The 14,135-nt window shown below is 39.4% G+C and overlaps 1 protein-coding gene across 13 annotated transcripts in view; it reads left to right on the top strand.

Annotated features, from left to right (window-relative positions):
* The window catches only part of DYNC2H1 (dynein cytoplasmic 2 heavy chain 1), a 353,260-nt gene that overhangs the window by 288,288 nt on the left and 50,837 nt on the right, over positions 1-14,135 (top strand). For all 13 annotated transcript variants that reach the window (XM_045038203.1, XM_045038204.1, XM_045038198.1 and 10 more), the window contains 2 exons: positions 7,802-7,911; positions 8,888-8,969. In XM_045038203.1, coding sequence (XP_044894138.1) covers positions 7,802-7,911; positions 8,888-8,969 — 192 coding nt within the window. The remainder of the gene's footprint in view (positions 1-7,801; positions 7,912-8,887; positions 8,970-14,135) is intronic.

Genomic DNA, 14,135 nt, shown 5'->3' on the forward strand with positions numbered 1-14,135 from the left:
TCATATAGATTTAATTCTATATGTAACTGATTCATTACTGATAACCAATAGCTTTAGCCTCTGATTTATACATCCTTAAAAATCTTAGTTTTGACTAAATATTTAAAACAATTAAAGAATATTTTTGAGTAATGTTTAAAAGAACAGATACAATTGTGGTGTATTTATTTTCTGAACTCTAGCCTGTATATATATAGGCTTAGTTGTGATACTTAGTTGTATTAACAAATGAAATGTAAGTTAACTAGATACAAAAAAATGTTTAATTTTTTTTTTTAACGTTTATTTATTTTTGAGACAGAGAGAGACAGAGCATGGACGGGGGAGGGTCAGAGAGAGGGAGACACAGAATCTGAAACAGGCTCCAGGCTCTGAGCTGTCAGCACAGAGCCCGACGCGGGGCTTGAACTCACGGACCGTGAGATCGTGACCTGAGCCGAAGTCGGCCGCTTAACCGACTGAGCCACCCAGGCACCCCTAGATACAAAATTTTTAAGGGAAAACATTTTTCCTTCAAAATTCTATATATATTGGTTCATAGAGGAGTAGAACTCTCATGAGACATTATTCGTTTCTTTTGTGGCTTTCCACATAATACCCTTTTTATTTAATTGAACTATAATTGACATAGAACATCCTGCTGGTTCTACATGTATGTCATAGTGATGTACGTCACAGAGATGTACAGAACATTACATGACTATGTACATTTTAGACATTACACAAACTATTCGAACATGACTATTCATTTAATGATCCCCATAAGTCTAGTTAACAATGTGTCATATTACAAAGTTATTACACTATTATTGACTGTATTCCCTGTGCTGTACAATACATACCCATGAGTTGTTTATTTCGTGACTTTAAGCATGTACCTCTTAAATGTCTTTCTCTATTTTGCCTGGTCCACCATAAACTTCCTGCTGTCGTAACCAGAGGTTTCTTTCCTATATCTGTAAGTCTGTTCCTGTTTTCTCTTGTTTGTTTTGTTTTTTAGATTCCACATATAAGTGAGATTGTACTGTATTTGTCTTTCTCTTTGTCTGATTTGTTTACCATACCTTCTAGGTCCACCATTGTTTTTGCAAATGGTGAGATTTCATTCTTTTTTATTGGCTGAGTCATAGGCCATTGTATATATATCCAGCCTTCTTTATCCACTTATCTGTTGAAGGACACTCAGACTGCTTCAACATCTTGGCTGTTACAAATAGGGCAGCAGTGGTGAATATATCTCTTCAAATTGGTGTTTTCAGTTTCTTGGAGCATATATCTAGAGATGGAATTGCTGCATTGTATGGTATTTCCATTTTTAATTTTTTGAAGAACCTCCATACTGTTTTCCATAATGATGGTAGCAGTTTACATTCCCAGAAATGGTGCGTGAGTGTTTCATTTTCTCCACATTCTTGCCAGGACTTGTTACTTTTTGTCCTTTTGATATTAGTCAGTCTGACTGGTATGAGGTGATAGCTTATGGTGGTTTTCCCTGATGATGAGGGATGCTGAGCGTCTTTTCACATGTCTATTGGCCATTTGTATGTCTTCTTTAGAAAAAAAAAAGTCTAAGTCCTCTGCTTGTTTTTTTAATGTTTTTTGTATTTATGTAATTTTTTATGTATTTTGAAGATTAACCCTTTATGAAATGTGTGATTTGTATAAATCTCCCGTTAGGTAGGTTGATGTTTTGTTTTGTTTATGGTTTCCTTCACTCTGCTAAGACTTTTTAATTTGATGGAATTTTACTTCTTTATTTTAGCTTTTGTTGACTTTGCCTGAGGTGACTGTTGCAAAAAAAACATTGCTAAGAGCTTTCTACCTGTTTTCTTCTAGGAGTTTTATGGTTTCAGGTCTTAAATTCAAATCTTTAATCTATTACTAATTTATTTTCATATATGGTATGAGAAAGTGGTGCAGTTTTATTCTTTGGATGTACCCGTCCAGTTTCCCCAGCACCGTTTCTTGAGGAGACTGTCTTTTCCACATTGTATATTCTTGCCTCCTTGTCCATTAATTGACTATAGAAACATGTGTTTATTACTGGGCTCTCTATTCTGTTCCATTGATCAGTGTGTTTATTTTTGTACCAGTACCATACTGCTTTGATTAGCACAGCTCTGGAGTATATCTTGAATTGTGGGATTGTGATAACTCCAGCTTTTTTCTTTTTTCTCAAGATTGCTTTAGCTGTTTGGTGTCTTTGATGGTTCTATACAAATTTTAGGATTCTTTGTTATAGTTCTGTGAAAAATACTATTGGTATTTGATAGGGATTGAATCTGTAGATAGCTTTGGGTAGCACAGACGTTATTTTTAATTAAAAATTTTTTTAATGTTTTTATTTATTTTTGAGAGAGAGAGAGAAAGAGAGCGCAAGTGGGGGAGGGGCAGAGAGAGAGAGAGAGAGAGACAGACAGACAGACACAGAATCTGAAGCAAACTCCAGGCTTTGTGCTGTCAACACAGAGTCAGAGTTGAGTCTCGAACTCACAAGCTGTGAGATCATGACCTGAGCCGAAGTCGGACACTTAACTGACTGAGCCACCCAGGCGCCCCTGGGTGGCACAGACATTTTTAACAGTATTCATCTAATCCATGAACATGGCATATCTTTCCATTTATTTGTGTTTTGAGTAGTTTCTGTCATCAAATATCTCAATTTTCAGAGTACAGGTGTATTACCTCCTTGGTTAAATTTATTCTTAGGTATTTCTTTCTTTTAGATATAATTATAAATGGGATAATTTTCTTAACTTCTCTTGGAATTAATTATTAAGTATAAAAATGCAACAAATTTCTGGGTTTCTTAGTTTTGCATCCTGTGACTTTTTTTTTTTAATTTTTTTTTTTCAACGTTTTTATTTATTTTGGGGACAGAGAGAGACAGAGCATGAACGGGGGAGGGGCAGAGAGAGAGGGAGACACAGAATCGGAAACAGGCTCCAGGCTCTGAGCCATCAGCCCAGAGCCTGATGCGGGGCTCGAACTCACGGACCGCGAGATCATGACCTGGCTGAAGTCGGACGCTTAACCGACTGCGCCACCCAGGCGCCCCCTGTGACTTTTCTTAATTCATTTATAGTTCTGATAGTTTTTTGGTGGCATCTTTAGGGTTTTTTATATATAGCATCATGTCATCTGCAAATAGTGACAGTTTTAAGTCTTCCATTCCAATTCAGATACCTTTTATTTCATTTTCTTGCCTAATTGCTGTGACTGGGACTTCTAGTACTGTGTTACATTAACGTGGGGAGAGTGGACAATCTTGTTTTATTTGTGATCTTAGAGGACATGCTTTCAGCTTTTCACCATTGAACATGATGTGAGCTGTGGGTCTGCCATATATGGCCTTTATTATGTTGAGAATGTCTTCTTTCCGTATTAGTCTATGTGCCCTTTAAACCGCTGTTTTGTTGCTCTGTCCCAGGGTTGGCACTTGTGAGGGCAGGCCCCTCAGTGATATCTCCCCACACTGCCAGTCTTCACATTGGGAATGAGGTTCCATCATTATCTTGTTTCGCATGTCTTCTGCCCTTCTCTATAAGTCTCTTTTTTGTTTATTGTACAGAAGCTTTTCATTTGGTCCTCAGCTCTTCTCCAGGAGGAATTACTCTATAGGTGCATGCAGATTTTGTGTGTCTGTGGGAGGAGGTAAATTCAACATCTTGGACTGTCTCCACTTAATACTTTTTATCAGTCATTTGTGCATGTTTTATCTCCTCTAACAAGATAATAGGCTCCTTGCTTTCAGTAAATGCTTCTAAATGAGTGAATGAATGTCATTTGAATTCATAAGTTCTGCTTCTATCACTAGCATATTTTTTGATAAAATATTGCAGTATTTTATTTTATTTTAACGTTTATTTATTTTACTTTTGTGAGACAGACACAGGGTGCAAGAGGGTGAGGGGCAGAGAGAGAGGGAGACACAGAATGTGAAGCAGGCTCTAGGCTCTGAGCTGTCAACACAGAGCCCGATGCGGGGCTTGAACCCATGAACCATAAGATCATGACCTGAGCTGCAGTCAGCCACTCAACTCACTGAGCCACGCAGGCATCCCAAATATTGCATTATTTTAAAACTGTCCTATATTGCTTAGTAAAACATCATTATATTTGTGTGCTAATAAGGGAACTGTACTAGATGATCTTTGTGGATCATTCCAGTTTTGAAGTTATACTGCCTGTAATTCTAAGTGTGTGTGTGTGTGTGTGTGTGCACACACAGTGTTCAAAAACTCACCCAACCCTTTATTTGCATATCTCCATAATTACATTTATTATACATCATTTGAAGAATTAGAGGTAAACAGTTTCATAATCATAGAGACCCAGATGTTTCGTTCATTCTCAGATTTAATCCTTTAAAAAGAAAGTGGCTAATAGCCAAGGGGAAAGAAAAACACTTACTGAGAAATATTTTTCAACTAATACACCTACAACTTTGTTGAAAGCCCAATCCATATGTGCATATTGCTGCTCATTAAAGATTATTATACTTGTGTCTTTATTTCTATTCTTAAAAATGAGTTTAAATGCTTTCTTTAAATTTTTTTTAATGTTTATTTTTGAGAGAGACAGAGATAGAATGCAAGTGGGTTAGGGGCAGAGAGACAGGGAGACACAGAATCCGAAGCAGGCTCCAGGCTCCAAGCTGTCGGCACAGAGCCCGAGGCAGGGCTCGAAGTCAGAGCTGTGAGATCATGACCTGAGCTAAAGTCAGATGCTCAACCGACTGAGCCACCTAGGCGCCCCGAGTTTAAATGTTTTTAAAATAGCCTTTACTGGGGCACCTGGGAGGCTCAAGTGGTTAAGTGTCTGACTCTTGATTTTGGCTCAGGTCATGAGCTCATGGAGGTGAGAATGAGCCCCACGTTGGGCTCCACACTAGGCATGGAGCCTGCTTGGGATTCTCTCTCTCCCTCTCCCTTTGCTCCTCCCCCACTCAGGTAGGTGAGCATGCACACTCTCTCTCAAAAGTACATGCATACATAAATACATAAAGCAGCCTTTACTGTTTTAGATGTTTTAGGTTTATGAGAAAATTGAGGGAATGATGCAGACATTTCCCATATACCCCATGCTACCACACATGAATAGCCTCCCATTATCAACATCACTCACCAGAGGGGAACTTTTGGGTTTTTTTTTTTTTTTAACAGAGGATGAACCTACATCAACGCATTATAATCACCCAGTGTCCACAGTTTACCTTCAGATTTGCTGTTGGTATTTTCAGTCTATGGGATTGGACAGATACATAATGATACATACTCATCATTACTGCACCTTACAGACTGTTTTCAATGTGCTGCAAATTCCCCATCCTCGCCTGTTCATCCTCTCCTCCCCTACCCCGGCTAACCACTGCCCTTTTTTTTTTTTTTTTGACGTTTATTTATTTTTGAGACAGAGAGAGACAGAGCATGGACGAGGGAGGGTCAGAGAGAGGGAGACACAGAATCTGAAACAGGCTCCAGGCTCTGAGCTGTCAGCACAGAGCCTGACGCGGGGCTCGAACTCACGGACCGCGAGATCATGACCTGAGCTGAAGTCGGCCGCTTAACCTACTGAGCCACCTAGGCGCCCCACCACTGCCCTTTTTATTGTCTCCATAGTTTGACTTTTTCCAGAAGGTGGTTATGTTATTGCAATCATATACTAATGTCACCTTTTCTGGTTGGCTTCTTTAACTGAGTCCTTTGCATTTAAGATTCCCCATGTCTTTCCATGGCTTGATAGCTCCTTGCTGTTTAGTGCTGAGTCATATTTTGTTGTCTAATGCTCCACGCTTTATTCCTCCATCCGCCTGCTGAAGTACACCTTGGATGCTTCCCAGTGTCGACAGTTAGGAATAAAGCTGCTGTAAACATCCATGTGCAGGTTTAAGGGTAATCTTTCAAATGTCTTTCACTGTGTCCTTTACTGTGAAGTTTGTTATTCAAAGACAGTATACATATTAAAAGAATCTTTGTTATTTAAACTTTATCGTACCAAATATGCCTTTCCTTTAGTCTACCTTTAAGATTAACAGACCAAAAAGATCCCCCACTGCCACTTGCGGGCGAATAAAAACATTTGTACTATAGAGGCTTTTCCTGTTTTTGCTATTTTATTAATTCAGACTTGAAGTAAAAATCTGATTATCAGCCACACTTTAATTTTTAATTAATTTGAACATATGTGCATCTGTTACTGGCAAGAACTCTTCTGAAATTTTTGAATTAAAATTTAAAATTTAAATTAATTTAATTAAATTAATTAAAATTTAATTAAAAATTAATTTTAATTAATTAAAATTAATTGAATGATAGTATTAATTTGAATTATGTATGCTTTAAATATTACTTATAACAAAAGATCACACAAGCATAATTTGTTAGCTGTGTTCAGCTAATGAAAATAGAAGGCAGAGATAATAAAAACATTTCATATGGAGTAAACAAAATAAACAATGAATAATTTAAATGTACTTGATTGAAAATAGGTACTATATGAAGTGTTACTGTTTTAAAGGATAATATCCAAGAGGAAATCATTGTAGTCTGTTAAAGGGCTCTCTTTTAAGTTGTTTCTGCTTTTTAAATAAGCATATTTTCAACTGACAGTAGGGACATAGGAACGTTTTTGCTGTGGGGTAGAAGGACTAGTCAAGTGCGTTAAGATGTTAATGCAAACGGTAGGTTTGGAGAGTTTAGTTTCTCCTGTTCTACACCTGGCTGACAGGTGTAAATGCAGGGTATTATAGTGCATGAAACACAGCTTTTCTGTACAGTTAAATAAATTAAATAAATACAGTTTTCCCTAGACTGTTTATAAATCATACAAAATGGATTACTGAGTAAATGACGTTTCTGCAAGTTTGTACCCACAACGTTACCCTGGTACCATTTCTGTGCACAAGCTGAGATGACAGACCGACTGAGACGTTACCAGGAAGGTATCCTCCTCTAAAGTCACCTGAGCACCTGCCAGGGGTATTGCAGAGAAACAAATCACTTAAGGCTCCTGAATTTATTTCCTCTGCCTCCATTTCCTCACTTGACTATAAAACGAGTACCACACTAACTTCCAGTGCTGTCGTGAGCATAAAATGGGTTAATACAAGGAAAGCACATAGTAAGTGTTGCACAAGACTTTGTTGTTTTTGTTATTTGTTCCAAATGGTAATTTTTTATTTTACTCATATACTTGATGGTGATGTGTGTTTCATCAAATGGAGTATAAATGGATTTATAAAATGCCAGATAAGAAGAAAAGTCTGTTCAAAAACACCTTTTAACACAGAATCCTTTCTTCTTGGACGTTACCCTCCTCTCTAACACTTGATTTAGTGAGGGGGCAAATTTACACTGAGATCTGGAACTGGACCCCAGCTGAGTCGCATTTCCAGGACTTGGAGGCCCTGAGGATTCCAGCCGCACACCCAGTGCTCCGTTGGTCAGCTGAGCGTACTGGGGGTGACCGCCCAGGACCAGGCGAGGCGCCAGCCCACGCTCACATGCTGTGTGTTACGTTATTTTTCATCTTTTAGACATTTTATTTTGAGTGGATTTTTACCAGCAGAAGGTTGTGCAAGGAAGCTTTTTTTATGATGGATAAATATGTCAAAAAGAGTACAATAGACTTCACAGTGTAAAGTAGAAATCTCTTTTTTTTCCAGACTCTATTTCAAAGCAATTTGAAACGGCATAATTGTCTTATTAAATGTTACTTTTGCATAAGAGTTCTTTAATAGTTTGTCTTTCAAGTTTACAGAGTTTTTAAATGGGTTTCTGTCTTCTTTTTTCCCCTCTAGAGCTGGGTAGAGAGAGCCGAGAAACAGGCTCTTCTCTCTGATACACTTGACCTGTCAGAACTGTTCCACCCAGACACGTTTCTCAACGCTCTTCGCCAGGAAACTGCACGGTAAGTGAAGGTCTCCGCTTACTGTCCTTCCTTGTCAAGAAGTAAACCGACTATTGAATTAAGGGAGTCGTGTTATTTCCTAATACTTGACATTTCTTAACACAGTTAACTTTGAGTTTAAAAAGCAGTGCTTTTAATGACGATGTTTTTTATTAGAATTGAAACAGGTGAAATTTGTTTTTTAAATGTTGCTGATTGATCCGGACATGCCTTGTCTGATAGGACTGGTGGAGGTGCTATGGAGCCGTGTATAGTTAAAGGGGTCAACACGAAGTAAAAGTAAAAATGTAATTTCTCACTCACACCAGCCACATCCGGTTGCGCAGTGGCTACCACTTTGCGCTGCATGAAGATGTTTTTATTTCTGCAGAAAATTCTGTTGGATGTTGCTGACCAGGCTTCTTGGTGGGGGGCAGGATTTGGTAGTTAAGATCGAGCTCTTTTTTAAAACACACTTGGATGATTGTGTCCTGTATACACTGATTTTTTTTTTCAATAAATTAGAATGTAATAAAAGAGCTGCACGGTGGAAAAATAAACTGAACCAAATTTAGTTGTTGTTTACAGACTTGGGGGGTTTCAATTTGTAGTGCCTTAGGATCGTGGTATAAATGCCAACATTTCAGCTCAACTGATAAGCATTTATGAGACACTTACCATGGGCCTGCATTTCAGGGTCACGGTCAACGGGCCTGCATTTCAGGGTCACGGTCAAACGGAGACGGTAAAATAAAAAACGAAGGGCCGAATGCTTAAGGGACTTGTGCTGCCTTGAAGAGGAGACTGACGTTACCGGTTAACTTGACAAACTTAGTAGGAAGCCTAAGATACTGTGCATTGTTTAAGAGTTCTGATTACTTGCACATTGTGAATATTTCAATTACAGATAAATAGGGAATTATCTGTTTTCCGTTACTCTTGGTAGTTTAATTGTTGAGGATTATTTTTGCTGACATTTGACGCTTTACTTTTCCAGGGCGATGGGCTGTTCTGTAGATAGCCTGAAATTTGTAGCTTCGTGGAAAGGCCGACTGCAAGAAGCAAAGCTGCAGATTAAGGTATTTTATTAATTTTTGATGTTTATCTGGGTCTAAAACTAGTATTACCAAGTGTGACTCCAGTCTCAAACTCATTGCTCTCTTTAGTACAAGGTCAGCAGAAGTAGATTGTATTTCCTATGTGAAAAATCCAAGTTAAGATTCAGGATGAAACAACTTGTACAAAACAATCTTTTCTAATGCAAAAATAGGAATCTTAGGGACACAACATATTTGCAAATGTAACTTTTGGTACAGAATGATAAAAATCTTCAACTTCTGTTGGGCTTCCCGCTCTAGAATTCAATCCAGTAAGGATTAACTCTATAATAAAGCATGTGTAAAATATTGTAATGACAAACAGACTGAGTCCTATCCTCCGGGACTTTACAGTCTGATACTTAGCGCAGTGTCAGTCCAGGCCGTCCGTGTTAAAGGAAAGTTAAGCCGTCTTTTGCAGCATAAACGTTCCCTGGTAGCTCTCCTGTGAAAACTCCATTACTTTTATTGTAATGAGGGTGCAACAGTAGGCAATCATTTGAATGTTCATAACAAAACTGGTTAAAAGTCTGCAGGGGGCCCTCTCCAAGCTCCGCCCGCTTCCCTACACACCAGCCATGTGTCCTAGCCAACCTCTCCCGGCCCAGCCCTGCACCCCGTCTACTCGCTGCTGCTGCTGACGGTCACGTGTGGCCTCTGGTTGCTCTCCACATGTGCCCCCTGGTCCTGTCTTAGGACACGTGTTCCCCACCCCCACCCCCAGTCCCACCTTAGGACGCGTGTTTCCCCCCCTCCATCCACCCTTAGGATATGCATCCCCCCTGGTCCCGCCTTAGGACACACCAGCGCTTCCCACTGTAAGTCCCCAGGATCTGTCCTAGTGCAGCACATGTAATTCAGTTTTTCTTTTTTTTCCTCTTCATTTTTAAAAAGTTTATTTATTTATTTTGAGAGAGAGAGTGCAGTGAAAGGCAGAGAGAGAGAGTCAGTCAGTCCCAGGCAGGCTCCATGCTGTCATCACAGAGCCCGATGCAGGGCTTGTACTCACAAACCATGAGATCATGACCTGAGCTGAAACCAAGAGTCAGACGCTTAACTGACTGCGCCACCCAGGTGCCCCCGATTGAGTTTTTAAATAAATTAAACCCAAGACTACAGTTCTTGGGCTTAGTCAACCTTAGGCCACTGGCTTTTTGTAGGTCCTGTTTTCATTGTTGTGGTTCCCAATTTAGCAGTTTTCTTTTCATCTCACTACTACTTGATAACATACTATAGAATTTATTTATTATGTTTGTTATCTGCTGTCTGTCTGACTCCACTGGACCATAGTCCCACGAGAGTAGTGATGTTTTCTGGTTTTGTTGTAGCCCAAATACGTGAAGCTGTTGCCGTGGCCTGAAGGGTCCACAGTTAAGCCCTGTGGAACCGGTGGTTGGGGGCGCAGGGGCGGGTGGCTGGGCTGCAGGAGGTGTAGCCACAGCTGGAAGGCTGTTGTACCTGTGCCAGAACTCTGATCGCTCACGATAAGCTAGACCCTTCTCCTCTGACTCTCCACAGATTGCTATAAAATTCTCCCTTTAATCTGAGGAAATTAGAAGGGTTTTCTTTCCTATCATTGCATTTTGTTTGAACCTTCGCCCCTAGCCTGTGTTGCTGGTGGTCATACACCTTTGCCTGGCTGTTAAGGAAAGTGGTGGGGGGGGGGAGCAGGGGAACACGTAGAATCCAGGAGCCACTCACTGGACCAGGTTGCATGGTCTCTGGCAGCTGTGAGCCACACATATAGTGTGTGACATCACTGTTCAGATATACAGCGGTATAAAAGCAAGGAAATGAGTTATACTCTGAGTCAGAGCATGTTAATATTTCCATAACTGTGTTGCCTCTGTTCTTACAAAATGGGAATAAAATATTCTATAACCAGAAAGCACCAGGCTTCTACATTATGCCTTGTAGGTTGGGGGGAAAAGGCTGATAGTTAGTGAAACAAGATTGTAATCTTAGTTTTCCAAAAAGAGTCGTGTGCCTTTAAGCAATTTTAATGGAGTAATCTGAGTCCTTGTTGTCTCGTTTATCGATGGATTTAAATAATAACTTCCTTGAAACATTTATTGTGAGGATCTCTGAAAACAGGAGGGTTTTTAAATCGTATTTTTAAGGGGATTAGTTCACTTGGAGAACTTTGGATCTGAATTGTGTTTGAGAGCTCCTGTTGCTTTGGGACCCGGTGGAGGCAGGGAGCCACGCAGGGCTGCCACTTGACTTCAGCTGCTTCCTGCTGGGCGGGGGCCGCCCAGGTACCGATCCCCTCCTTCGTGGAGCTTATGGAGAAATAGAAGTGAAAAGAAGGAAGGAATGAGACATTTGGGTGCTAAGATGTCCCGAGGAGACCTGTTCGCCAGAATTGGGGTTAGGAGCTTAGACACATCCTCCCCGAGTGTGAGCAGTGGTTGTACTCGATTGGCCCAGCAATGGAAAATCTACCACAAAAACAAAAACAAAAACAAAAACAAAACAGAAACAACCAAACGAGCGCTTAAACTATTCAGATTAAGGCATGTATTTAAGATAGTTTTCATTTTTCAAATAGCACTTAATGTAACCATGCCTAGATGGTCATCTTATTATCAAGTGGACACTGTTCTTCCAAACACGGGGGAGTGTAAGGTAACACAGTGCTGAGTGTGGGTGTGTGCACGATTTTGTGTGTGCAAACTAATAAGGTCGTCTAAACCAGCTCCACAGGGGCGTCTGAGGGGCTCAGCCAGTTGGATGTCCCAACTTTGGCTCAGGTCATGATCTTGCAGTTTGTGAGTTTGAGCCCCACATCAGGCTCTGTGCTACAGTTCCGAGCCTGGGGCCTGCTTCAGATTCTGTGTCTCCCTGTCTCTTTGCCCTTCCCTGCTTGTGCTTTGTCTCTCTCTTTCAGAAATAAACATTAAAAATAAATAAATAAATGAAGCTAGCTCCACAAAAATGGTTTTCCTTAAGTGATGGAAGCAGCCAGAAGTTTTAAATTGGTTTGATATTCTCATAGTATTAATGGCTTTGAATGTCTTAAATATTTCCACCAGTTTAAAGGATTTGTCACTCTTAGTTGACTGTACTGCTTAACTTGCTTTGCCAACTTAATGCTGTTTTCTCATGCTGACTGAATATAGTGGGTTAGGACTGGCCCAGATACCCTGTTCGTAAGGCTCTGTTCTGTGAAACTTTAGAACTTAACTGATACCATGCCGACAAAATCTGTGTGCTGGGATATTCTGCACTAAGTTCCGTCTCCTGGTCTGTCCAACCCCAGCTTTCAACCTTGTAAGGAGCCTGTTCATGCTTCTTTCTGCACTACAGCTGTGTTTTCCTTCCCTCAGCTGTATCCCCCCCAGCCGTGTGTGTGTGTGTGTGTGTGTGTGTGTGTGTGTGTGTGTGTGTGTTGTGTGTGTGTGTGTGTGTATGATTTTCTATTTCCTTTTTTTAACTTTATATTTTCTAATAGTTATATTAAAGCAAGATGAAATTAATTTTAATACTATATTTTATTAAACCTAATATAGGTATGTGATATTGTTTCCTTAACATATAATAAATATATTTAAATTGTGAATGGTACAAATTACCCTTTTGAGCAGTTGGTCCTTTCTTTGTACAAAGTCCTTGAAATCCAGTAAATATTCTGTTTTTTTATAGCACCTCTCATTTCAGACTAGGAATGTTTCAAGTGCTCAGTAGCCCCATGTGGTGTAGCTAACAATTGGATATTAGCTCTAGACAGGGAAGGTAATTTCCTAGAGAAAATTTAAAAATTTTTTTGGTCTTCAATGTTTTCCTAATTATTTTTAATATTTTCTTTTAGTAAACATTTCAAACAAATGAAATAAATCAAAGAAGGAGAATAGTACAATTAATCTGATTATTGAAAGTTTTCAAGATTTAGGACTTTACTTTTTAAATTTTTTTTTTCATTTGAAGATAGTTGACGTACAGTATATTAGTTGCTGGTATATGTCATAGTGTTTTGACAATTATACAACACTAAATGCTTGCCACAGTAAGTCTCGTTGCCATCTGTCACCACACAAAGTGCAGTCTTCACTGACTATATACTCTCTGCTGTCCTTTTCATCCCCATGACTTATTTTATACCTGGAAGTTTGTACCTCTTAGTCCCTTCACCTGTTTCACCCATCCTCCCACCCCTACCCTCTGACAACCACCAGTTTGTCATCTGTATTTATGTGTCTGTTTCTGTTATTGTTTGTTTGTTCGTGTGTTTTGTGTTTTAGGGTCCACCTGTAAGTATACTCATATGGTATTTCCCTTTCTCTTTCTGCCTTATCTCACTTAACATACATAATACTCTCTGGGTCCACCCATGTTGTCGCAAATGGCAAGATTTCGTTACATTTAATGGCTCAGTAATACTCCAGTTTGTGTATACACCACATCTTTCTCCATCCTTCTATTGATGGACATTTATGTTGCTTCCATATCTTGTCTCATGGAAATAATGCTGCAGTACATGTAGAGGTGCCTATACCTTTTTGGATTAGCATTTTTGTTTTGGGGGAGTAAATACGCAGTAGAGAAGTAATTGGATTGTATGGTATTTCTAGTTCTCATATTTTGAGGAATCTTGATACTGTTTTTGATCATGGATGGAACATTTGCATTCCCACCAACAGTGTACAAGGGATCCCTTTCCTCCACATGCTCACTGACATGTATGATTTCATGACTTTTTATTATCATTATCCATTCTGACTTGGATGAGGTGATATCTCATTGTGGTTTTGACTGGCATTTTCTTGATGATTGGTGATGTAGAGCCTCCTTCATTTGTTTATTGGCCATCTGTATGTCTTCTTTAAAGAAATGTCTCTTCAGGTCCTCTGTGCATTTTTTAGGCAGATTCTTTGGTGTGTGTGTGTGTGTGTGTGTGTGTGTGTGTGTGTGTGTGTGTGTGTGTGTGTGTATGTGTGTGTGTGTTGGTGTTGAGTTCTATAAGTTCTTTATATACTCTGAATATTATCCCCTTATTGGAAATATCATTTGCAAATATTTTTTCCCATTTGGTACATTGCCTTTTCATTTTGTTGATAGTTTCCTTCACTGTGGAAAAGTATTTTAGCTTGATGTCTCAATAGTATACTTTTGCTTGTGTTTCCCTAGTTTGAGTAGACAGATCCAGAA

Source organism: Felis catus, chromosome D1 (genome assembly GCF_018350175.1).
Source record: "Felis catus isolate Fca126 chromosome D1, F.catus_Fca126_mat1.0, whole genome shotgun sequence".
Taxonomy (NCBI): domain Eukaryota; kingdom Metazoa; phylum Chordata; class Mammalia; order Carnivora; family Felidae; genus Felis; species Felis catus.